Here is a 27,610-nt window from a genome sequence, read left to right on the forward strand (position 1 = left end):
TGTCTATCAAATGCGCCTGTACGTATAGCTCATAGCCAATCGTTTCAATTATACCAGATGACATATGTAGAGCGACAGAAATTCGACGAGGAAGAAGATGATGGGTCAGAGATGTGTACACGATGGCGTTCAGCGACTAAACTACTTAGAACACTATCTAAGGCAGCATCGAAAGGTAACTTTGCGTCTTCTGCCATGTTGGATCCATAGATATAAACAAACTGCTTCGGTGTGTCGCATAGACTTCGTCATCGTCTTGCTGCTCCCTCCCCGTTCTGTGATTGGTTCCCTTTTTGAGGGGAAAATCTGGTCCATGGTGTCCAGGCTGCCTAGCAGTGTGAATAAAATCACGCTGCGCTCAAGGCAGCATGGGGAAACCCAGGCTAGGGTTTGTCCATATTTGACCCAAAATTGGGTTAAAACAACCCAGCATTTTTACACCAGAGTGTAGTTTTATCTGTAATAATTTATCCTTCTGCTATTAATTTTATGGATTACCTTCATATTCAGCTGACAGGTTTCCTTTCCTCAGTTTACACATGAAGAGGGAGGAAGAGATAAAGAAACGGAACAGCCTTTCATTTCTCCCATACCATTTTTCCACTCCAATTATTTTTTCTTTTTTTTTCTCTCTATTTTTTCCTTTAGAGACATCGGAAAAGCCCATCTGTTGGAGGCTGATTACACATTTATTTGTTTTGAGGTGCACGTACACCGTCTTGTCACGTCAAGCGGGCCTGTCAGGAGCTGATGGGCCAAAATGCCATCTCTAATAATGGCCAACTCATCTCTAGACTAACAGTGTGTGTCTGAGAAAGGGGAAGGGAAAAACAGGGGGAGAGAGACAGAGAAGAGAAAACACAGAGGGAACAAGACAGCGCGAGAGAATCAAGCTGGCAGTGGAGTGGAACTCAACAAGGCAAAAAAACGAGGTATGGGAAATAAAGGGATGAGGTCAGGAAAGTGGGAGAGAGAGACTAAAAAAAAAAAAAGCTGAAAAGCATTCAGGTGTGCCTGTGGATATGAGGTTCGGTTTGTTTCTGAAGGGGGCACGCTCTCTCTGTTCGAGTTTTCCAAAGCACTCTATTCTCTCTTCCCCTCCATCATAATGGCGTTCCAATGAGGCATCAAATGAGTTCTACCTTCACACAATCACCATTCAATACAAAGCCCCATCACAACAGCACCAGTATACATCAAACACACCTCTCACAGGGGGGGATGAACATTGGTTTGCTCTATGCATGTATATGAATCAGTCCCGGCGCCAGGACACACTTTTATCATTCTCAGGGGGGCTTGAGGTTTGAAATTGTATTCGTGGGGTGGGGGTGGGGGTGTGTCTTGAAATCATCATAGCCCCCCTTGACGGCAGGCCTGATATGAAGATCTATATTTTTCATGAGCGTCTGGAAATTTTCTTTGGAAAATGCAATGCTTTTGAGACAGAAATATATATTTTTCTTTTTGCTCCACACTTTTGTTAGCCATACTCAGATTCTAGTCAGAATATGAGTCTGATACTGCTGCATTGGGCTGTGATTATGGGGCGTGTTTCAACCGAACCAGGAAAGAAAATGTCTCTGCACTCAATTGGATAGACCTGGCTACAACCAAGCAACGGAGTAAGTGATGTATGTTCTTCGTTCATCTTTTCGATCGACAAATGCCTTGATCGCAGTTCTCGGTTCCTCTTTTAAAATTAATGCACTGTCGATATCTTTCTATAAAAGACGCGATGGCGGAATCTACACATCTCAATTCTCCAGTGGCAGCCATCTTTGTTGTAAACGAATTCAACCCAAGCGCTCTTTGGTGACGTGGATGATTACGTTACTATTTGATTGACAATTTGATTGGTCCGAAAAGCTCTGGTTCAAGGATAGTTGCTAGTCCAGACCAAACTTCCCGACCTCAAATTTTATGGGCGGGGCTAAATTTGGCTAGCATCCAAGCTACACTTTTGTATGAAACAAGATAATCTAATCCAACAAGGAAATCCACATGATGCCTTTGACCAATCAGAATCAAGTATTCCAAAGAGTGGCATAATACATTTGTCACCATGAAACAAAATTGACAATATGGCAGTACTGTATTTATTATGAATAATTTATCTGTGCATATTATTATTATTGTATTATATTTATTTATTTTTGTTATACATTCCTATAATCTTTAATCAAAATAACTTACCCTCCCACTTGCAGGAACATGTCCTTTTCTCTGATGAATTGTTTAATGACGTGAGGGCGAACCTGTCACTCACATGAGATCATGGCAATAGCAAACCACAGTGATCCAATCAATTCTCGATTTCTAAAATCAAGTCCCGCCCTACAGTTTTATTGTTCGAGAAGCAGTTTCAATTCATACATTACATCAGGGAAGAAAAGACAATCGCATTCGCAACTTCCATTTAATTTTGATTTTAAGAAACAAAAAACAAAAATTGTTTAGGCCTATATGTTAACCTGCATTTCAGCTGTGTCCTCTTTCTCTAAAGTTTCTCTCGCACATCATTTTGTAGTGTCTCTTACCGGTTTGTGTTCTTCTGAGCAGTGTTTTCGTTTGCTTGTCTAAACGGTAAAAGAAAGAAATAATACTGTCTAAAATAATTAATAGTGAAGACACCCGAGTCCATTTTTAACAGCAGTTTTTTGCCTAATTTCACTTACTTGATTTGTTACTTACTTCCCTCGTTGAAGCCGCATCGTTTCAAACGCAAAAAGGCGCGAGATCGCGGAGTGATTCGAGAAACATGAAAGTAGTACCGGTAGGTATGAGTGGTGATTTGTTTTATCATAAAAAAAATATTTAAACAATTATAATCGATATTTATTATACACTTGATAAAAAATAACGCATAACAATCGCAGAATGCCCATCTGCTTTTGTTATACAAGTACAGATACTTTCGCTCCATAAACGAGTACCCAGCTGTGACTATAATAGTGCACAGTGATGTTTACTTAGTCCATGGTTCTCCGAACACTGTATTCAGGAGGATAAAGCCCCTGGAGGCTTATGTAATCTTACCACACAAGCATAAAGATATTACAAGCAAATAGATAATAAAAGCTCTGGATGACACTCCAGTTCTTCCAGTGTAGGTGGTGGCTCTGTGTTATTAACAGCCTATGCCCAGAATTATATTTGCATATATGAAATTCTTTCATCACATAATGTCAGCATGCATCTTTTGAGTGAGGTGAAATGAACGAGTCTATCTGATAGCAGGCTGATCAAAAGAATCCTCTGGAACTTAATTAACAAGATTAATTACTAGCTGGTTTTGCCTTAATTAAACCAGAGTAAACATATTAATGCTAAATTGATTAATCAAATATGCTTCACATTATATATTCCCCATCTCTATAGAATCTTTAAAACCCATTAATCAAAATACATTCGATTTATACCTGAAGAGTTTGAAGAAAATTAAGCTCATATATCATTTGCAGACTTCTCCCCCCATTCACACACGAGTAAATGAGAATGCTGCTTGGGTGACCTCTAGGGGTGATTGGTGCAAGTGTGGTTTGTGTGATATCAAAAATGACTGGGGTTGTGGCTTGCATGCACAGTGTGATCCTGTGTGCAAAGAGCTTTATTAACAATTATGCATGTCCAGGAAAGATTCAAACAAACCACAAATGTACAATTAGTATTTATTTATGTTTCTTTTGTGCAAGAGTATTACAGAGAGTAACAATTTGTCAATGTCTTCTTAACAGTCACAGTCAGTGGATTCAACCAGGCTAATCAAACAAACACTCACGCACAGTCGCACACACACCTCTAAAGCAAACTTCCCTCACATCAAAGCAAATATTTCATATACAACCCACATGGAGAACATATTGTTACGAGAGGAAAACTTTCACTCATATTTCATACTACATAAAGGTCACTATGAAAACAGATAGAAATAGCAAGTTAAAAGTTACATAAAAAATAAAAAGCTAACATTGTGGTGCGGAATACTGTAAAAAAACAAATTAAAGCTGAGTTAGGACACTAGTTATTCAAATGCATCTCTAATAAACCCTTTTTGCATTTATGCAACATTACTGATTAACAACTGATAAAACAAATGTGAAAAATATGCATAAAAAAAGCAATACTGACAGACTGATGAATTCCCTTCTGCTCAGTGCTGAAAAACATTAGTCAGGACAGAGAATGAGCCTTTCCAAACAAACTGATGATGAGACTTTTACACATTTATTATCTAATCCAATCCGCTTATACAATGAAACTAAGTCCCTATTCTCAAAAGGTATATGCAGCATGCTCTGATTTACAAGATAAATTGTCCTTAATGACAGTTTTACCATTGGTAAGGTCTATATAAACTTATATATCCACTATTCCCAGTGAAGTGACTTTGTCATGGTGTTCTTATAGTGAAAACTGAACTGTAACTTTATGGGATTGAACTACAATCCCACCATAGCTGTCCATTATACAAGACAGAAGAGAAAAAAAATCTTACACATATTCAAACACACTTGTGAAACCTGTGTTCAGACTTGGTTGGCATGATTCAGATGCACTGATCGCTTTTGTCTTATGTTAGAGGATGGCTTCAGCAGAGTGACTTAGGCCGCACTTTTGGAAAAAGCTGAATGTGAGAGAACAAGAAAGGACAAAATTACATTTAAAGACTGAGTAAAAATGATTGGAATGTATGAAAGACAAAAACATTTTTAACATTTTAAGACATTTTAAACACTGTAGTGGAAGGCACCAGCACATATTTTGTGTTTTAATTTCTTCTATAAACATTGTAGAAAGACTTTTTTTGGGAAAAATGTCATACTGTACTAGTTTAAACTGGCTTTTGGAACATGGTTTCTGGTTTGTTACTAGTCCAACGTGGTCTACTAGCTTTTAAGGTGCAGTGAGTGATTTATGAGAAAAACTGTTGATATTTGAAATCAACCCAAACAAACACACTCCACCCTTCATTGCTCCGTCCCCAAAATGCACGAACACACAATGCAAGAAAACGTTTCTAATATTAACGCAGGTCCTAAATCTCTTGCCTGATCATAACCCCTCTTTTTCTGGTGATATTCCTCTGACCTTTTCTCTTTTGTAATGTCGCTCAGCCATCTCTCTTTCTACAGTCTTTCTTCAAATCTCCCTATTGCTCACTCACTCTCTCCCCTACCCCACCATGAGTGGACACGCCCCCTACTGCTGATTGGCTCACTCTCTCTCCACCCCCACGAGTGGACACGCCCCCTACAGCTGATTGCTCACACTCCTCCTCCATCACCAGTGGACACGCCCCCACCTGCTGATTGGCTAACTCTCCTCTCCCATCATCAGTGGACACGCCCCCTACTGCTGATTGGCTCACTCTCCTCCTCCATCATCAGTGGACACGCCTCCTACTGCTGATTGGCTACAAGTGTGTTGTGCTGCTCAGTCCGATCAACTTTCAACTGCGTTTCTCAGAAATCGTTTACTGCACCTTTAAACAGCTGAAAAGTTGTCATTTTGTTGACTTTTTGAAGCAAAGGCCATCCATTTTCCAACAAAATAATGGTACATGTACTTACTATAGTAATAACAGTAAATCATGCAACTAAACCAAACATAGCAAACCCTAAATCAAACCTTAAACATAACCCTACAGTAAGGACATGTAGTAAATTAATATTACTCAGTAACTGCAAAGTAATTACACTGTAACAACATCACCTTGAATATAAAGTGTAAACAAAATGATTCAAAGCCCCCTCCCCCATATTCTTATTGTCTAAAATATTTTTATGCAATATGTTTTTATTACCAGAAACTGGGATATATTACATTAAATTAATTAACCACATTTTAATTTTGTGATTCCAGAAGATAAAGGTTTCTATGGAAGCTTGTTTACGCCACAAAATTAAAAAATGTAAATAATAATTGCGACTTTTTCACTCACAATTGCGCGAGTTTACATCTCGCAATTCTGACTTTATTTCTCAGAATTGCGAGATACAAAGTCAGAATTGCGTGAAATAAAGTCGCAATTGCGTGTTATAAAGTCAGAATTGCGAGATATAAAGTCGCAATTGCATGTTATAAAGTCAGAATTGCGTGAAATAAAGTCACAATTGCGTGTTATAAAGTCAGAATTGCGAGATATAAAATAAGAATTGCGAGATACAGTATAAAGTCGCAATTGCGTGTTATAAAGTCAGAATTGCAAGATATAAAGTCAGAATTGCGAGATATAAAGTCAGAATTGCGTGAAATAAAGTCGCAATTGCGTGTTATAAAGTCAGAATTCTTTAATTTATAGAATTCGACTTTATATCACGCAATTCTGACTTTATAACGCAATTGCGAGTTTATATCTCGCAATTCTGAGAAAATATGAAAAAATATTTTCTCAGAATTGTGAGATATAAACTCACAATTGTGAGATATAAAGTCCAATTCTAAGGGGGGAAAAAAGACAGACTTTTTTTTTTTTTTTTTTACCTCAGAATAGTTTATATCTCACAATTCTGACTTTATAACACGCAATTGCGACTTTATTTCACGCAATTCTGACTTTGTATCTCGCAATTCTGAGAAATAAAGTCAGAATTGCGAGATGTAAACTCGCAATTGTGAGATAAAAAGTCGCAATTATCTCTTAAAATGTTTTATTCTGTGGCGGAAACAAGCTTCCATAGGTTTCTGATTTACTGTTCTTTAATATATATATATATAAATAATTAAATATTTGAAGTCATCAAGTGTCTCCCTTTGCTGAGGCCTCAGTCCCCTAGTTGAGAACTGTGTATTAGACCATTATTTTTCGTGTAAATGAGCTCTTCTTACCCCAAAGTAGTTGCTTGGTACGAAGCCCTCTCTGCCACACAGTGAAGCCCACCACCAGTCCACCCCCTCAGGCTTCTGCAGGATGGTCACCATGTCTCCCTCTCTGAAGCTCAGTTCATCAGGAGCCTGCGCAGGATATCCCCATAGAGCGTACACCACCCCACTGTTCTCTACGCCCATCGCTTCCTCCACACCTAAACAAAAACACACACGTGAAACTGCGCATAATGGTGACAGCAGAAGATTAAACTGTTGCATGCATGACTGTGCTCAAACTAGTGTTGGTGAGTTAATAAGGGTGTATTGCATGTCATCTTCACCCTACAGTTTATGAATTGCCTGACTTGTTCTGACCGTTGTCTCCAACCCATATGAGCGGATGACACTATTAACTCAGGAATGCACAGCTCATTGTGACATGCTAAATTTAATGCTGGGAGTTAACACACATGTAGGCGTTACGCCTGTAAAAACTTGTGTTGCGTCATTTAGTTTACCTCTGTACACAAGTAATTAAGTCTGTTAAGGTTTTTTCGCATGACACGATCCTCACCTCTCAGGAAGCCCTCACACTCCTCGAAGCCCGGGGCGTACGGGTCACACTTCTGTGACGCTGTGGCCCCATCGCTGTCTGTTACGGCCATCACTGCCGCTCCGTTACGAACCAGAAACTCGCACATTTTACGATCATTACAGGATGCAGCACAGTGCAGGGGCGTCCTGCCGATGAGATGAGAGTGAATATATAGTGTAGAAATGCATATGCAAACACATATACACTTGTTAAACTGATCACTCACCATCCGTGACTGTCCGGAGCGCTAACGTTCGCCCCTATCCGCACCAGGAACTCCACCACTTGTGAGTGTCCACCGCAGATGGCATTGTGAAGGGCTGTGATGCCTTCATCATTCGACTGGCTTGGGTCACTCATCTATACAGGGACACACAAGTGCACTCGTTATTTACAAGCAAGACACTTGAATACTTGAACATTTTATTTTGATTTAAGTATTTTTATTTATGCAAAATCGTTACATATATTTATAACATATTTAATATAATGTGTATCTTTGAAAAGTAAAGTCACTGTAATTGTATTGAGTTTTTGTTCAGATTTTAGTGCACATTTATAGTAATTCCTTTACATTTATTTTTTCACTTCCAGTTTTAATTTTTAATTTGTGCAAATAATTACAAATATTTACATTCAAACTTAAATACATTAAGTCTTTCCCGTGATTTTGTGAGTAAAAGCAGCACAATCGCAAACATAAATGGACAACTTTAAAGGGGATTTTCTCAATGTTTCGATGTTTTTGCACCCTTAAGTTTCCAGATTTTCAAATAGTTGTGTCTCGACCAAATACACTCCTATTCTAACAAACCACACATCAATGGAAAGCCTATTTATTCAGCTTTCATATGATGTATAAATCTCAATTTCAAAATTGTGACCCATGTGACTGGTTTTGTGGTCCAGGGTCACATATTGTCCCCTACCATGTTGGAGTGTCAACCATTTACTGGTGCTGGATTATTTACGATATTATCACGTGTAATATTATCACAATATCAATATTTCATTTTTTTTATATCACCGTTATCGTCAATAATGGTATATTACGACACCCATACTCAAGACCCTGTGTTCTGATCTATTCAGTTGTGCGCCGTCTGTTTTTTGGCATTTATTGTTGACACACATATATATATATATATAGAGTTGCCAGCACCTGTAAGCAACCAAACTGCAAGGTACCAGCCGAATCCCAGAGCAGTGACACGTACCTCCTGTGCAGCCCTCTGTACAGTTTCCAACTCTCCTACTAAGGACCCATCCAACATCAGAACCAGTGGGCTCAAGTGAGCTCTACGGATAGAGGATTTATTGGCTTTGCTGCCCTTCCGTAAGATAGAGTGAATACCCTGTAAGAGCAGATTAAAATCAAATATCCTCTTAACTGTCATTGGTTGTCCACTGTTACTGAGCAATATGTAATCTGTCTGCCTCTCACCTTCTGTTCAGGAGAGACCTGTATCTCTGTGATTGGCATTGGATTTATTGTCACAGCAGATTTGGGACTCTCTTCTCCATCTGAGGAGCTGGCGCTTTCAGCAACTGGTTCTTCCTTGATGCGGATGGTCTTCCTGCGAAACATTTTATTCATCATCATCTTGTAAGGGTTGGGCTGGGAAATGGGCAGGTTATACTGGGGCTGGGGAACTTCGATTGAGCCGCGTCTCTTCAGGGCCCTGGGGAACTCGGCCCGAATGCGCATCACTTCGTCTAGGTCCGTGTCGAGATCTGACTGAGGAGCCACGATGGGCTGAAGACGTGTGGGACTGAGAGGACGAGGGGGCATCTCTACATCCTCCACTTTAGGCTCTCCGTCTGGTTTCATGAACACTTCTGTTTTACTTGTGTCTTGTTTCTCAAGCTCAGCATCAACATCTCCAGGGTGAAGTACTGTTTATAAGAAACCAACGAAAAAAAAAAAAATGCATTTTAAATTGCAAATAAACGTGTCCATGATAAATTTCAAATCCATTTCAAAATTCCATACTTTTCCAGACTGAAATTTCCAAACCTCTCTGTAGATTTTTCAGACCATATTTAACATAAATGGTTCATACAGCATTATTTACACCATTATATTTGGTATATAGTACAGGCATCTGTAAATATTCTTATTTTCAATATTAAATATTCTTATTTTAGAAAACTGAATAGGGGCAATAGTCTGGAAACACAAATATTTTTCTATACTCTGAGTAGTTGCCAGGTCTGGATCATGGTCTAGATAAGAATGGAAAAAGAAAACAAATACTACTTTTCTAAACTGTGTTGGAACCCTGAATAATAATAATAATAATAATAATAATAATAACAACATTTAAAAATGTAGCTGCATGTGCCATGTTGAAATGGAATCTTTGTCTAAATTTAAATCTAAATTTAATAACATCACATGACTACAAATGTCATGTTATGTAACCATCAAGTTAAAAGTAATAACACATTTTCTTGAATACACATAAGCGCTCCTAATTTCAATAAATGCTTTCAATTTCAATTCAATTCAATCAGTATTAATCAATTTACAAATATCAACTTTTTGGGAAGTTGCACAACATTACATTTTAAAACTAATCTTGCCTTGGTCATGCAATGGTCAAATCATCTGCTATTGTAATAGACTGCAGGGGGTCTACTTTATGATATCACTTCCTGTTTTATGTTGTTGTTTTTTTCTGTGATGGTTGAACCATATGATTTTGATTTAGCAGACAGTTTTTCTGTCATAATACATAATAAAATATATACTGTGTATGCTGTATATAAATATCTATCTATCTATCTATCTATCTATCTATCTATCTATCTATATATATATATAAATAATTAAACATTAATATTAAAATATTAATAATCAGTTTTAAAATAAATAATAATAAAAGACTCTGCTAAACTACATATGAGATTTTTTTTCAAGAATTAATTTTAAACATTGTTTTAATTTTTAATTGACTTCATGCCTTCAAAAACTAAAATCAATCAAAATCCAAATTTATTTGATTTTAATTCAGTAATTAAAAACATGCTCATGAAAGGTTTATTCAAGTCACTGTATGCATGAACTGTGTTTCTGAATAAATGAATAGCGTGTGTCACGCCCACTGGTACCTTCTCTATAGTAGAGAGCCTGTCTTTGAGCTTGCTGAGGTTGAGGCGTCTGGATTTGCCGCTGGTATTCCCGGGGCAGGGGAGGGTGTTGCTGGGCCTCTCCCATTGGGCCAGGGGTGTATCTGTTGGAGCCAGGGTTTTGGATCCTCATGATGAAGGAAAGCGGGATGGGCCTGTGCTGACGGATTTCAGAGCTTGGAGGGGGAACGGGGATCCGGGAAATGATTTGCTGAGAGCTGTAAGCTGAGCTGGGTTTTGAGGTGGGGTCAGGCGGCACTGAGAGCCGAGTGTTTCTCGGGAGCGAGCTGTGAAATGATGGGAGAGAATGGGGAGCGGTATCCTGAAGACAGAGAAGAAAATGTGAGAATTAGAGAACATAGAACGCATTGTTTTTTTCTTCACATTCATAGTCAGTTCCACTGTATTATTACGTTGTTGTTGTTGTTTTACACTGTTGTTGTATCTGTAGGCAAATGCTTTGGCAATACAAATTTAAAATACTTGTCATGCGAATAAGAGCACACTATAAATGTGGAAATTGTTTTAATTCACAGCACAAAAGACCGTAAGGACAGGAGATTGTAAGAAAATGAGATGACAGCTGTTGCCTGTTTCATGGGAGTTGTCTAAACTTGTATATCCTAAGGCATAATTACATATAAACTTCTTTTTTTTCATTGGTTGTTATAGTATTAAGTTACAGTTTGGTTGTTAACCTATTCCCAACCATAAAAAAGCATTATGTGGGAAAGAAAAAGAGAAAATGTCAACAGGTTTCAGTTGATCCAGATAATCCAGATTATTTGACAATGATATTTACACTGTAATAATAACTGGCACCAACAACCACTTTCACACACACACACACGCCAAAATTTGCACACCTTCTTTGTGGAAGAAGGTGCATCCAGGTTCGATTCTTTCCAGTTGCTGTTGGGTACGGCTGGTCTGATCCACTCATTCTCTACAACAGAGGAAAACACATAATTAATGAAGAATTAAAGGAACACGCCGTCTTTTTGGGACTTCAGCTTATTCACCGTATCCCCCAGAGTTAGATAAGTCCATACATGCCCTTCTCATCTCCGTGCGTGCCGTAACTCTGCCTGACCCACCGCTAGCCTAGCTTAGCACAAAGACTGGAGGTAAATGGCTCCAGCTAGCATATCGCTCCCAATAAGTGATAAAATAACGCCAACATTTTCCTATTTACATGTTGTGATTTGTATAGTGACAGCGTGTACAAATAACAAGGTCACATGAGACACAGCCATCTTCTAACCGTATATATACTGGGAACTATTTTCTCAGTGCTAAGCTAGGCTAGCGGTGGGTGCGTCAGACAGAGTTACGGCACGCACGGAGACGAGAAGGGTATGTATGGACTTATCTAACTCTGGGGGATACAGTGAATAAGTCCCAAAAAGTTTTCCTTTAACATTGAGAGAGCAACCTGACTACAGATGATGATATGTGCTTCCTTCTGCATGATGCTGCCTCTTGGTAACAAACCCATTTTCATCACTTTGCAAGCACATGATATAGCGATAAATGCTTAATAATGAAGGTATGACTTTGAATAAACCAATAAAAAGGCTTTTCCTTGTCATAATATATCTTGGATTTTAAAGCTTTAAAGATTGTGTAGAGGACTATATTTATTGTATAATATTATTAATATTGTAAACTTTTAGAGCACTTAAAGTCATAAATTATTTGTATATGTGTTTGTTACACAGAAGCAATATTATGTGACTGTGGAATTGATATAGATTATGTTAGATATAGATTTTCTTCACATTTTAAATTATTTTCTTTTTCAGTCTTCACTTATCATTTATGTCAAATTAATTTAAAAAAATTAAGAATTGTCTCATGTAGCAGGCAATGTAATGTCTGATATAGTTTAATAAAATTGTTAAATATATTTTTTTATATTCTGAAATAAGTACAAAACAGGCACTCAATTTCAATGAAAATATCTGAATGAACAAAAACAGGTCTTTGATTATTAATTTCTGTTAATTGTTGCACAATGTTGCCTTTCAGGTTTACTACTGAGCGATGCAATTTTATGAAAGAAAAGTGAGTCATCGTGCGTTTACATTACTTTTATATTCTGTGTAAACTGTGCAACAGAACTTACTATCATAGGTGTGGTGAGGCTTTCTCTCGTATGCATCCAGGTCTGTCTCGTTCCAGGGGTTCTTCTGCCTCTGCATTCCCTCTTCTGAAAGGAGATGGAAGAAAGAACCGATGAGGGAACAAACGATAAAAAAAAAAAAAAAAAAAAAAACAGACAACTTCACCACCAACCAAAGACCTTCGGTGCCCACTGTACACACTGAATGGGTTGCCTAAAGAACTTTTCAGTAAACATTTCAGAGTGTGAAGAAAAATCGAAAGAACCATTTTCCACAATAAAGAACCTTTTATGTGCAATTGAAAGGTTCTACAGATGTTAAAGATTCTTCGTGGAACTGCAAATGGCAATAAAGAACCTTTATTTTTAACCCTTTGATGCAACAAGCAATGCAAACCTCGTCTAATACACAACATGGGTCTAAAATGACCTGTATTCATTTCCTATGTTATTTAATGCATGGTTGGATGTCTAAAAAAAGTATTAATTTTTTAATGTAAATTAAAAAAAAAACTTGCCTATTTTGTTTATGTAGAGAAATTCAAAATAAAGGGAGAAAAGCAGCACAACTGTTTTCAACAAATCAGCATATCAGAATGATTTCTGAAGGATCATGTGACACTGAAGACTGGAGTAATGATGCTGAAAATAGTAAATTACATTTGACTGTATATGAAAACAGAAAACAATTACTTTAACATTGAAATGTGAACAATATTGCTGTATTAACTGTAGTTTTGATCAAATAAATGCAGCCTTTGATGGCAAAAAAAAAATCTTACCGACCCAAACTTTTAAACAGTAGTGTGTATGTGTGTCTATAAAGCATATACAGTATATATATAAATTATTGGAGTCATAATTACTCTGCAAAAGTGAAGATTGCCCAACCTACTAAAGCATTGGCATAGATCAGGACTTGCGAGGACTTGCTAAAATGACCTGTATTCATTTCCTGTTATTTAATGCATGGTTGGGTGTTTTTTCCCCCGCATTTTTTTCATCTTTTGAAAATAATTTATTTTTTAAGAGTGTTTATTTACATGCATTGGAGACACTAAAAAAACCCAAATACCTGGTCTGAATGACTGGAAGTTGCGTGGTAGCGTACTGGCAGACGGTTGACTGAACGGCTGAGGGGAAGGAGCTCGATCCAGCCTTGGTGACCTGTTCATCGAAGACTTGGGGCTCGATGAGGGCTGAAGCAAGCCGCGAGATGTTCTACTGTCGTATGTGGGGCTGGATGAGGGCGACAGTTCCACATAGCTCAGCGATCCTCTCATGCTTTGTTCTTGAGACCTCTGCGGCATTCGTCTCAATGCATTTGGAGACATATTAGGGGGCATCTTTTGGTCGACGGGATATCGTGAATCTGAAATGTCTTTACGTGTCATGAAAGGGGAGTGCTGCTGGGTTAAAGGACTGGGAGATGAAGGCCTGAACTTCATGCTGTCTAGGCCAGGTGATGGAGATCGAATTGCGAGGGCAGGAGGAAGATCCAGGTTGGAATCGCTCCTTTTGATGGTGGAGTCTGAGCTCTGGGAAACGGGGATGCTTGTCTTGATGTCCTCAGATCCATTCTTGTTTGCGCTGTGCAAACCGCTGTTGCCATTCCTGCTGCCCTGGGGTTTGGGGCTGGACCTCTACAGTAAAAACATCAAGGAAAAGGTTGGATTCAAATACACTTGAACAATAATTAGCCACATATGCATCATCTCAAACTGAGGAATGTAGATAGTAACTCAATAAAGCTCTGGGATGACCATGGGAGCCTTTATTATTTCATGGCTACACACAATACTGGATATCATGTTTATAAATCCAAAAAGTCTCTTTGTTTGTAGAGAGAAACTATTGAGATTTTTTTCAGCTATGATGGATTGAATTATATTATATAAAGATAATAATTCATGATAATTATGATTAGGTTGCTGTTTTAAAAAAAAACACACACAATAAAATGTATTTAACATTAATAATAATAATAAGACATTTTCTTGAGCATCAAATCATCATATTAGATTGATTTCTGAAGAATCACATGAAACTGAAGACCGGAGTAATAGAAAACAACTTTAAGTTGTAATAATATCACAATATTGCTGTTTTTATTGTATTTTTAGCAAATAAATGCAGTCTTGGAGAGCATAAGATATATAAATACAAGTATGTTACTTTTCCCAACCCTAGATGTCACTGGTGGCTATTGTTTGTATTATATTTTCTTGTAGCTGTTTTGCAGGTCATTTAAATAGTTACGCAGTGTGAAATAAAAGATATCTTTCTACAGATGTAGTCCATATTGTCTATCACTCTCAGAAAAAAAGGTACAAAAGATGTCACTGGGACAGTACCCTTCAAAAGGGTTCTAATATGTACCATTTAGGTACTAATATGTACACGTTTGGTACCAATATGTACCTTTGAGGGACTTAAATGCACTCTTTAGGTACAAAGGTGTACCTTTTGAAAAGGTACCGCCACAGTGACAGCTTTTGTACCTTTTTTTCTGAGAGTGATACCGATTAACATAAAGCTATAAACTGCATGCATCATGATTATATTATGCGTATCACTGCAGGACATTGTTGTCACTGCTTGAAATGTCAACCACCAAATAAGATAGAAAGCCGGCTTGACAATAGTAAAGCAGCTCAGTCTCGAGTCGGTTCTGTACCTGTGCAGTCGTGGGTTCTGCAACAGGAGTGGCTTCTGACAAGAGGGAGCTGAACTCCCGTGACAGCTCGTCCGCTGTGGCCAAAGATGCGTTCAGCTCATCGTTGATGGACTGAACTGCAACACACACACACACACACAAACATCGAGTAAATATACAATAATGATTGTAAGTGGTCAGACAAAGGACAGGAAACAAGATGTAACGAGCCACTCCAGAACTATGTACAATAGCGACTTATTTGCCATTTTGTAGGCGCTCACAAAGGACTGAAAAATGTTAGCATGCTTAGACATGTAACCATTTTATTATAACCCGCTGCATCGTAACTTGTCCCACATTGCCTATTACATAGGAATGAAACATAACTGCTGGTGTGCTGCAATACTCACACATCAAGTTGCTGCCATAGCTGCCCTGGGAGTTCATGGTGTTTGTGTTTCTGTAGACGTATACTTGACCTCCAATTCATTCAACACAGCGCCTGAGTGCAGAAAAGAAGATCAGATCAAGCTTTCACTGTCCATCATTATCTCTAACATCCAATCTTTAGCAAGAGCATGCTTTCTGACTCAAATATTCTAAATCAGTTCTCCGTTCTATTATCTATTTATTTGATGCTAAAGCACTTTTTATTTTATTTTTTTCTGACAGTAAACACTTCTTTGCCTTTACATTTACCAGATGCGCACTGTTTTCGCCGTGATGGTTTTGAATGGCTTGAAATATGATTGGAATCACTTCAAAACAGGAAAAAAAGTGCTAGATGTCATATAGACTACATTCAATTATAATGAGAACATTTGCTTTTAATGGTGAGGCTTTTGTTTTTGTAATCAGGCTCTCAAAAATAATATGAAAATTCGGATTTAGATTTATCGGCCAATATATCGGCTTTCAAATATAAAGAATTATCGGGTATCGGCCAAAATCGGTGCATCCCGACTTTTACAAGTCCTTCCTACTACGTTTAACCACATAAACAGCCTGAACTACCAGTCCGTAACTACAAGCTATCTTTTCAACGTAACATCTTTTAAGCAGTCCTACAGTGTTATGAATTCATTTTTAATAGTTAAAATATAGTCCTCCAAATAATATTTAATCAGAAAAAAGGGTGCAATAATTACAATTATAAAGACTAGAAGACTACGATTTTTTTTCATCAAGTCTGCATTAAATTGATCAAAAGTGACAGAAACGACTTGTACATTGTAAAAAAAGATTTATATTTCAAATAAATCCTGTTGTTTTGAACTTTCTATCAAATCAAAAATGTAGGCCTGTATCACGGTTTCACCATAATATCTAGCAGCACTGGTGCTTTACTGATTTATTACAATCATTAAGGGTTTTTGAATTCTTTTTTGCTGTTCTTGTGTATATTGTATGCAATTCTGCTATTATTTTATTTTGAATTAATGCGGAATGCTGTCTGAACATAATTTGCATCATATGACAGATCCATAATTGTAATATATCTCGTTTTTATTATTTCTTAACTTTAACCTTGTTCTGTCTCTGTCCTGAGATGGAATTCTTATACTCACTAAGGACTATAAATACATAAATGTGATATTTCAATGGTATCTGTAATTGTGTGATGTACATTTTTTTTATGTGGAGAAAATCTAAATAAAGTGCTAAATCTAAACTAAATCAGCATATCAGAATGATTTCTGGAGGATCATGTGACACTGAAGACTGGAGTAATGATGCTGAAAATAGTAAATTACATTTTACTGTGTATGAAAACAGAAAACAATTACTTTAACATTGAAATGTGAACAATATTGCTGTTTTAACTGTAGTTTTGATCAAATAAATGCAGCCTTTGTGAGCAAAAAAAAAAATCTTACCAACCAAAACTTTTAAACAGTAGTGTGTATGTGTATCTATAAAGCATATACAGTGTATATATAAACTATTGAGACGTGATTACTCTGCAATAGTGAAGACTGCCCAACCTACTAAAAGCACTGGCATAGATCAGGACTTGCGAGGCTTTCTAACTTATTCCAACAGTCAAACTATGCCTTCAGAGAAACGCCCTGTCCCAACATCTGTTCCTGCAACCCCTTCTTTACACTATAATTAACTGTTACTGAATCAAGAGCAAGTGACACTATGACTTTCACATGCTGATGTGTCTAAACACTTACCCAACATGTGTCAGAACATAGACATGTGGGCTGTGCATAGAGACAGATTTTATGCATATCTGAAAATTTTGTTAGACTTTCAAATAATAATAATAATAATAATACAAAAAACTTTATTAATAATTTGCCTGTTCTTTGTGCAGTTTTCAATATTGGAAGAAGTGTGTGGACATCGCTCATTATACAAAGTTAAAACATACAGCATGCAAATATTGTCCTTTGTGAAACAATGACTTATTATGAATAAACATTAAGCTAATATTTGGTGAACCTTTATTGGGGTTGTATTAGTTACACACAGTAAGCTTCTCTGATCTGACACTTTCACTCTTCACGCTGTAATAATCTGTGTGTACATGTGCTTTTCGTGCTCTCTTGCCAAACAGCAGTGTGACTGATCTACAGAGCATTGCCCGGGTCACCTAAACAAATGCACTTCCTGAAATAAAGTGACATGATTTCTGAAATTTTACTTGAGCGGTCGATATACCAATCTAAATTATTTATAAGTTACAAAACATGGTTTTATTTTGACCATGGGAAATGTAATAGGGTCATAGAATTGCTTCTTCTTTTTTTCAGAATTTCAGATCTATAACTTTATTCAAAAATACATTAAAAATGCAATTTACACATACAATAACTTGAATACACTTCTAATATGATAATGTTGTATAGTATATTAGACATTTAAGATATGTTTTGTAGAATAGCCTGCACAATTATATAAATGAAAACATCTGTTTACTATTTTAGTATATTTATCTATTATTTTAACATGTAATTTATTCCCGTGATCAAAGCTGAATGTTCAGCATCATAACTCCAGTTTTCAGTGTCACATGATCCCTCAGAAATCAGTCTAATATGATGATTTGCTGCTTAAGAAACATGTGAAAGCAGTTATTATTCTTAATATTTTTATTATTTGACATAGAAATCTTTTGTAAGAGTCATGTAAACGTTTTTTACTGTAACTTCTGATCAATTTAATGCATCCTGACTGAATAAAAGTTTTTAAAAAAGGATAAATAATAATAATAATAATATCTTACTGACCCCAAATTGTGAATGGCAGTTTCTCATCCTTTTAAAAAAAACTGTGCAATAAGTGATGGATGATATAATGGGTTTTTTTTAGCATGCATGTGCATGTCTAACACATTATGTGTTTCTTCACTTTGCACGTTGTTCTGAATGCACGACAAAACAAACAATAGTTTTCACCCTCTCTATCGGTATTCTCACACACTCCCTTTTTCTTCCTCATCTGATCTTAATCCCTGATCTCCACCTCTCATTTCACTGCTCCACAGGCGTTTGCCAATACGGCGAGCCTGGAATGTGGAGTTGAGAGTGACACAGGTTAATAATAACTCTCGTGCTGCGCTGATAAGGCGACCTAGCCCATTTTCTGAGCCTGGGGCGGACACCATGCACTAAAAGTTTGAAACAGCAGTGCTTTTCACTGATGAATCAGGGTGTGGTGACACAAGCCATCAGCTCATGCTCTCTCTTTCTCAATCGGTTGTTATACTTGTCCTTTACCCTGATTTGCATGATATGCATTTTTAAAACTAATCATTTATTTGCATCTTGCAAATCTCAGCCTCTTCTGTCTTATTAAATAAACATAGGCTTTAATTTATTATTTATATAGCGCTGCAAAAATACATCAATAATAATCGATAATGAAAATAATTGACAGATTAGTGAAGATTATAATATACTGAAGATAATTTGATTATCAGTTAATTGCTGTGCACTGTGCATGGAAAACATCCACCAGATTAGTGAATGTGTGCTCCGTCTATCAGTTAACATTTAGTTAGCTTGTTTTTGTTAATTATTCTTTTTTCATTTTTAATTCATGTTAAAATAGAGACAATGCCTTTAAAAACTTATTTTTTAAGGCAGATTAGTGCAGAAAAACAAAAGAAAAACATCTGTAATGCCATGGTGTAACCACTAGGTTTCTTACTTACTTTTATTAGGTTGTGGATTTGTATATATATATTTAGACATTCTCAAAATACAAATTTTTTGTAAAGGTTTAGATATTTTCTGTTTGAAATGTTGATTTGAAGTGTCAGGTTTTCCATAAGTTTCACTACAGTCAAACCTGAACACAGAGAAAGACATTTTGTTACATATATTATCAAAATTCAATAAAAATATAACAAATTGAAAAGGAAATCTTTATCAGAGCTTAGTCAACCTCATTACAAACTCTTATTTGAGTCTTCTGGCTCAATTTTGCCATATTGTTACAGCCACACCATTTCATTTGTGTGTGTATAATAGTGTGTGTGTGTGTGTGTCTGTTTTGTACTCTCAATGTTTTAGAGTGTAAACCCTTCCTTGTTGTCCGTTTTTTTTACTGCATTGTTGCTGAATTATTTATTTTATTTCCCTTCACGCATTTGCAATGCAGTGTTACAGTCAAACCAGTGTTTTGTGTTACAGTCAAACCAGTTCTTATTTTGCACTCTCGATCTTTTAGAGTGTAACCCCTTCACTGCTATGAGCTTTTTTCTGTATCGTTACTGATTTGTAGATTTTACCCCCAAAAAATTCCTCTTTGTTCATATTTTTTTGTATTTCGCATTAATTTCCTATGGTGGTAATTTCTGACCGTGAAAATTATTATGTAATTTTTTTTAATGACCATTTTTAGCATTTTTTTTTTTAGCATTGTAATCGCGGCTTTGAACGATTACGTAATCGTGGCATCCATAATCGTAATCGCGATTAGAAATTCGATTAATTGTGCAGCCCTAATCAAATCCACGATTTGTTTTGTGGTCACATATAGCGACAGCCACAAAAGTCACAGAGTGTCATACAATTCTAACGAAGTAGCAATTTTTAAAAAATGACCAAAAAACCCCAGAGGGTTAAATCGGTAAGCAATAGGGGTGTCGCGAGATCTAGCGATATTAAAATGTGTCAAGATTTCTTATAGAGGTAAAAAGCTGTCTCGCGATATCGCCATGACAGAGCGTGAGGGTGAGATTAGCACAGAATATGCCACCGCTACGTCGCCTCCACTGTCGTTTTGCTTTTTTACAGAAATAAAAACCACTTAAGTCAGTTGGATAACGATCACGACGGACGTCTGCTCTGCTCATCCAGCACGAGCTTCAGAGTCACACACAGTGCAGGAATCACAGTTCACTGATCATGTGACGAGAATAAGGCGAGACCTGATGTGACTGACAAGACGATGGCGGGGGATTCAAACCTAAGTTAGGCTGGGCTGTGTGCTCTGGTCTCTGTTTGCACTTTGAATATTCAGAGCACTTTGATTATGGTTGCACTTATTGTTTGCACTTAAAAAAAACTGTGTTTTTTATTTTGGTTATTTATACTGTTTTTATTTCTATGTTCAATTTGTGGAAAGGAGTTCAAACAGGAGGTTATACAGCCTCAATCAGAAGCTCATAATTCATGTACAGTAAGGTGAGGTGTATATTGTTGTCTTTCAATGCATATGATAATTCATACTCATAAAGTATAGCTGAATGACATTCATTACAAGATGATTAGTTAAAACATTTCAAAATGCACCTGCAGACAATTTTTTTTCAGTCAGGATTTCTTAAAAATACATTGCAAAAATCTCGTCTCGTTCTCATGAACCCAATCTCGTGTCTCGTCTCGTGAGCAAAGTGTCTTGTAAGAGCCTACATCAATACATTCACATTTGTTTTTATAGCCTTCAAATTGCACATAGTTTGGAGGACACCACTGGGCAGGATGTGGAATAACATTTTCGTAAATAAATACAATTAATTCCTTTTATAATACAATTTTACTATAACTAATAATTATTTATTAACGCACGCTTTCAAATAATAATATCATTGTTTAATAAAAAAAAAAATGTGTCATCCAATTATTCAACAAAATAACCAACAGATTAATTGATTATCAAAATGATCTTTCGTTGCAGATTTATTTTAGGCAGGGTTAATTTGAAAAGTGCATTTAAAGTTTCATCTTGTAGGAGGTGAATCATTACAAAAACCAATGATTAATAATAAATGTCAATCACTATCAACACACAAGACAACAAATACCGTATTTTCCGCACTATAAGGCGCACTTAAAAGCCTTTATTTTTTTCAAAAAACGACAGTGCGCCTTATAATCCGGAGCGCCTTATATATGGATCTGGCGCCTTATGTTAACGTCTGTTAAACAACCGCTGACTTAAACCTTGTTTATACTTTCGCCTGACACCGGAGCGCGAGCCTCCGCTGACTGCGCGCGCAACTCCCCAAACAGACGAGGCATTTATACTTGACGCAACTGTTTTGTTTTAGACTGAACACCAGACCATACAACTGATTTAGACGCGCAAACTGGGTGCCGGTGTGATGAGATGTACTACTAATATCCGTCTGCTCGGGCAGATTCGGCTCAAAGTCATGCATCTTCGGATTCAGAGGCGCGCGCGCTGTTAAGCCGAATCTGCCTGAGCAGACGGATATTATTTTTTTTATTAACTTCGCGCTCATGCGGACGCGTCGAGTATAAACAAGGTATCTTGGTTTACATTTGGACTTTGGATGTGATCTTAGGCTTGAAAAGGTTGGTGACCACTGCATAACGCAAACCCAGTCAAACATTTGACTGCAGTATCTTCTATTCTATATGCGCCTTATAATCCGGTGCGCCCTATATATGAAAACAGTTCTAAAATAGGCCATTCATTGAAGGTGCGCCTTATAATCAGGTGCGCCTTATAGTGCGGAAAATACGGTAGTACATTTTGTACCAGCCTAAGCAGCATTTAGATCCCCACAGTTCTCCAGATGGTTAATTAAAGGCATAGTTCACCCAGCAATGACGATTTGGTCATCATTTACTCACCCTCGTGTCATTCCAAACCTGACTCACTTCTGTAGAAAACAAAACATATTTTGAAAGATTTTTTTTGTCATGGTCAAGGAAGTTCAGATATTTTATACCCAATTGAATTCTTTTGTCTCAGGCAGAAAAAGTCATACCGATTTGGAATGACATAAGTGTGAACTATCCCTCTAAGTCACTATAATTATAAGTGAACATTCATGACAGGTCTCAGACGTGACGCTACCTCACAGCACTGAAACAACCAGTTTCAAGAGTGTGTTTCATAGTCTAACTGATAAGAACAAACTAAGCCATGCATTCAAACAGCATCTAACAGGTTTGGTCTTCATGAAAGACCTTGCCAAAAAGGTGTAATGATTTATTACCAGCCGAGACAGCAGATGCACTCTCAGAAAAACAAAACACTTTTGCTCCTTTTAGGTACACTTTAGGTTTTTATATGCAAGTGTAGCTTTTGAAAAGGTACCACCTCGGTGACAGCTTTTGTACCTTTTTTTTCTGAGAGTGTAAGGAAGTTCATCAGATAAACAATAAAAATCAATTACACAAGTATGCAATGACTGCAAAATGGCCATGTACAAAAGCTCAGACCTCTGCTCTTACAATGAAAGGAATGAATCTTGAGGCTTTAGGATTTTATTTCACAACCTTGAAAAGGCTTCTTCTGAAGGGGAGTGGAGCAACCTTTACCATGACATGGACCATTGACTGGATACAAAAGGTCAAAATCTTATGAACCCCACCCCATTGTCACATTACGGGCTTTCGCACCAGGTAGGAACTCAGTTATATGACCTAGCCACCAGAGTGGTCCCCCGAGAACTGAATGTCCCCCTAGAGCCGTTTTCCTTTGCATTTGCACCGCCAGCAACTCTGAAGTGACGCAATCCGGGTGATTAAACACCTGGAGGACGCTGTGATCTGAGCTGTGTTTTTGTTGTGTGTTCGGCCATTCAACGTACATCTGCGTCACTGGTAGTTCCTTTTGTGCTGGGTTAGACCCTACTCTGAAGTAGGAGCAAATACAGTCCCCTAAAAGGCGTCCCTAACTAAGGGCGCAACGGATCGAAGTTGATCCGTGATCCATATGGACCAGGCCCCACGGTTCGGCACGCATGTGCAATTTACACATGCAATAACTTGAATACACTTGATTAATTGCTAAGTTTAACCATCATAGAGTGAAAGTTTAGCATGTGCACGTGTTTTCTCTAGATAATTTACACATTTAAGCGATTTTAAACCATTCAAGCGCAAGAAGAGGCGAAAGAGACCTCGATCACATGCGTTTCAGATGGCATGCAAATTCCAAACTGATTCCTCTTTCGTATCTCTCTGCACTTGAACAGACACATCCACACAAAATTATGTTAAAATGCCTGTCTCAGCAAGTATTCTCATTACACAGTCGGTTTATGCCTTAAAGGGATAGTTCACTTTGAAATTCATTTTTTAATTTTTTAGTTAATTAATGTTTTAGCTTACCTCAAGGGCATCCAAGATGTATGTGGCCTTTTTTCCGCAGTAGTTTCAATTTTGATATTTTTAGGTCAAACCGTTCTTGTCTGTCAGTCATATAATGCAGGTCGATGGTCACTGTCTCAAAACACAAGCACAGAGTCCAAATGAAACAATTCCCCATCATAAGTACACATTGATGGCCTAAGACACGAAACGAGCGGTTTGTGTGTGAAAACGAACAGTATTTATATCGTTGTTATCTCTTGAACACAGCACACGTCCAAATGATCTGACGGCGCGGGCGGGTATAGATATATACATAGATGTCGCCTTGGCTACGGTTTCGTTCCAATGAACTGCAGTAGCGAAGGCGACATCTAGTGTATATATCTATACCCGCACGCGCCGTCAGATCATTTGGACGTGTGCTGTTGTCAAGAGATAACAACGATATAAATACTGTTCGTTTTCTCACACAAACCGCTCGTTTCGTGTCTTAGGCCATCAATGTGTACTTATGATGGGGAATTGTTTCATTTGGACTCTGTGCTTGTGTTTTGAGACAGTGACCATCGACCTGCATTATATGACTGACAGACAAGAACGGTTTGACCTAAAAATATCAAAATTGAAACTACTGCGGAAAAAAGGCCACATACATCTTGGATGCCCTTGAGGTAAGCTAAAACATATCAAAAATTAATTTCAAAGTGAACTATCCCTTTAAGTGTACGTGAACAGTTGAGAAAGAAATCGGATGTGTATCATTATATTGGATCTGTTCAAAGTGACAGCAGCCTATTAATACCATTGTCATTAATGTCAATCAAACAACAAAACACATTCATCTATATCTAATGTATACAGTGGACACTATAGTGTTATTTTACATTTAATGATTACATTTCTGTACCTGAATACTGTTTATTTGTAACTTTGTTATATTATATTTATCATCTACGCTTGTAATTTGTGTATTTATTAGTGACTGTTCACTTGTCTGTAATAATGTTTAATTATTAAAAGCTAGATTTTTTTATGTGGTTTTGAAGTGGGCTTTAAATTGTTAAATGAAAAGCAAAGTAAATATTTTAAAAATGTCTCAGTTTTGTTCATAAAATGATCGCGGACTGCTCTTCAAAATGTTCGACAGAAGAACGCAAGTCATACAGATCTGGAATAGCATGAGGGTGAGTAAATGATTTTGATTTTTGTTTTGGGTGTGAAATAAAACTGTAATACTGAAATAGATATTGTATCATATTTAGCTTAAAGTTTTGGGTTGACACACAAGATTGGGGAGTGTCAGGTTAAGTTTCAGACAATGATGGCCACTGGAGAACATTCTGACTAAACCCTGTTAGTCATGCTGATCTCATGGGGTGCGTTTTAATACAGCTCACACTCTCTCTGACCAACGATGCTAGACACTACTGCTTTTCTAAGGGATGTTTGTTTATGTGCAGCCTGTGTAGAGAGGAATCTGAAGAGTCTCAAATAACATTTGCCTCTGGAATCTCTCAAGTCTTGAGAGATTCCAAGCTTAACATTCCTCGTGAATCACACTAGATATATCCAACATCCGCCCCGACTGCATCCGACCTTTGCGACATTAACCGCAGTGCCCACAAGGACAGGCTGGCATGTGATTGAACAAACATGCAAATTTGCCAGATAATGCCAAGTGCAAAAGGGAGCCACAAAAACCTCAAAACAAGTTGTAGCAGGACAGCATCGGAGAGATATGCAGTTCAGCTGGTTCCGACAGCTTTTAGTCTGATGGGAGAATCAGGCCTTAATGCTTAAATTGAACCCAACACCGTACAAAAATAACATGAGGATTAAAGGTTAAAAAACACACACTGTTGATCAAAAGATGTGGCGTGTTTAACCCTGTAAAGCCTGACATATGAAATAATAGACAGAAACATCTCTGAAATGGAAGTTTGTTGAACCTATTAAGAAAAATCTTTTTTAAAACGTTTGCATGTATGTTTTAGGTTTTGTACCATATCAGGCTTTTATAGCCCATGTAGTGAGAATATGCATAATAAAACACCAAAACTTAAGAATTAATCTTCATAACATTATGGCAGACAACTTACATAAAATGCATAATACTGTAAATATCTCCCAATAATGAGTTAAATGCATAGTTCAGACAATTTTCTTTTTATTCTGTCATCATTTACTCTTTCTTTCTTCTGTTGAACAGAAAAGAAGATATTTTAAAGAATGGCTACCATTAACTGTCTTTAACATAATCTTCTTTTGTGTTCAACATAAGAAAGAAACTCATGCAGGTTTGGAACAGCTTGAGGGTGAGAAAGTGATGACAAAAAAAATGTCTTTTAAGAAGATATTAAAATTCTTATTTTTATAATCAAAGCGCTGTAACTGTATTGTATTTATATAATGCAATGCAATGCTTGAGAGATGGACAAATAAAGTTCTTCAGAAGCCTATTTGACACATACGTTTGAACATGATGTGTCTAAAAAAATGATGTATGGATTATAAAGTGTTCATTTTGAAATATTACTGACAATATAAATTTAATCTGAAAACATGGTGGAATTTTTTTTTTAGAATAACGCTAAACGCCTTTTACTTGCTAGAAGATTGTGTGCAGGTTTTTCAGCAAAGACCTTTGATAATTTAGAGACCTTCATATTCATATAGAGTTAACAGGTTTAGTCCTCATGTGTCCCGACAAGAAATGCAAACGAACATCTGTAACACGAAGCAACTCTCATGTTGACAGGCCTCTTTCATTTTCGGAATCTGAACAACACAAAGTAGCCTACTGCAAAACTACATTGTTACTAAATAAATAAGCGCTCTAATAAACTTTTGGTGAATTCAAAGACTTCATTCTGGCTGAATAATGAATAATGTATTGTTGAGTGAGTGCACAGCTCAATGAGAACAGACTTCAAAAGATTTTTTCCAAGACATCTGATTCCCATTAAAGCTTCTCTGACTCCTCCTTCTACATTCTCTAACACAAAGGCGACTTAAAAAAAACTTTCGAAACATATATTTTAAAATATATAATACGCAAAAAGGTTCATAAAAAGGCCTGGCATAACGGACACGACCGAGTCCACTGTATAATCCACATCGTCTTCTCAAAGACAAGTAAAAGTACTGAACTCTCAGTCAAAAGAACAATATATGCACAATAAATATTCCTTTACCTTGAATAGCTGTAACAGTTGTGAGGTTGTCGTGCTGTGTAAAGTCCTAGAACTTAATCCTGCTGAGCATGGATGTGTTACATGACTAGCTGGAAAACATTTCAATGGTGTTTGTTTAACTCTTGCATGTGAAGTTCAGAGATATTCAGTCCAGCCCACTTGCTTCTGAAACCCGACCCAGGTGTTTCACAGCTGGCGCAGGTAAACAATGCGACCCAATCCGCGCAGACATTATATTATATTTGTTTCTTATTTGGATCGTGATTGCTTTTATGTATTTATTTAAGAGCTATTTAGAATGCATTGTAAGAGTTACAGTGTAAAAAATGTCCGTATTCTATAAATATAGGCTAGTAAACAAATAGGGGCAACCCTTAAAAAAAAACTAAAATACGATAAGGGTTATACATTTTTATATATATATATAAATCTCATGAATATTAAACCAACGTCATTAATATTACACAAGAGCATCGTCCACATCATAGATATGTATACGTAGAAACCACATTCCACCGCTCTAGACACGTCGGAACGTCCGCCATCTTGGAACGGTAAGCGTTTCGT

The 27,610-nt window shown here is 37.0% G+C and overlaps 1 protein-coding gene across 1 annotated transcript; it reads right to left on the bottom strand.

Moving 5' to 3' along the window:
• Window positions 1-3,571: 3,571 nt before the first annotated feature.
• On the bottom strand, window positions 3,572-27,180 carry ppp1r13l (protein phosphatase 1, regulatory subunit 13 like). Its single transcript, XM_084409916.1, has 13 exons — window positions 27,044-27,180; window positions 15,732-15,823; window positions 15,340-15,455; window positions 13,738-14,305; window positions 12,666-12,749; window positions 11,404-11,483; window positions 10,520-10,859; window positions 8,850-9,301; window positions 8,623-8,760; window positions 7,632-7,765; window positions 7,385-7,551; window positions 6,832-7,025; window positions 3,572-4,627 (listed from the first exon to the last, which is right to left on the bottom strand). The coding sequence occupies exons 2-13, from the start codon at window positions 15,766-15,768 to the stop codon at window positions 4,592-4,594; spliced, it is 2,346 nt and encodes a 781-aa protein (XP_084266042.1). The 5' UTR covers window positions 15,769-15,823; window positions 27,044-27,180; the 3' UTR covers window positions 3,572-4,591.
• Between the last annotated feature and the right edge of the window lie 430 nt (window positions 27,181-27,610).

Source organism: Rutilus rutilus (genome assembly GCF_951802725.1).
Source record: "Rutilus rutilus genome assembly, chromosome: 5".
Classification (NCBI taxonomy): Eukaryota; Metazoa; Chordata; class Actinopteri; order Cypriniformes; family Leuciscidae; genus Rutilus; species Rutilus rutilus.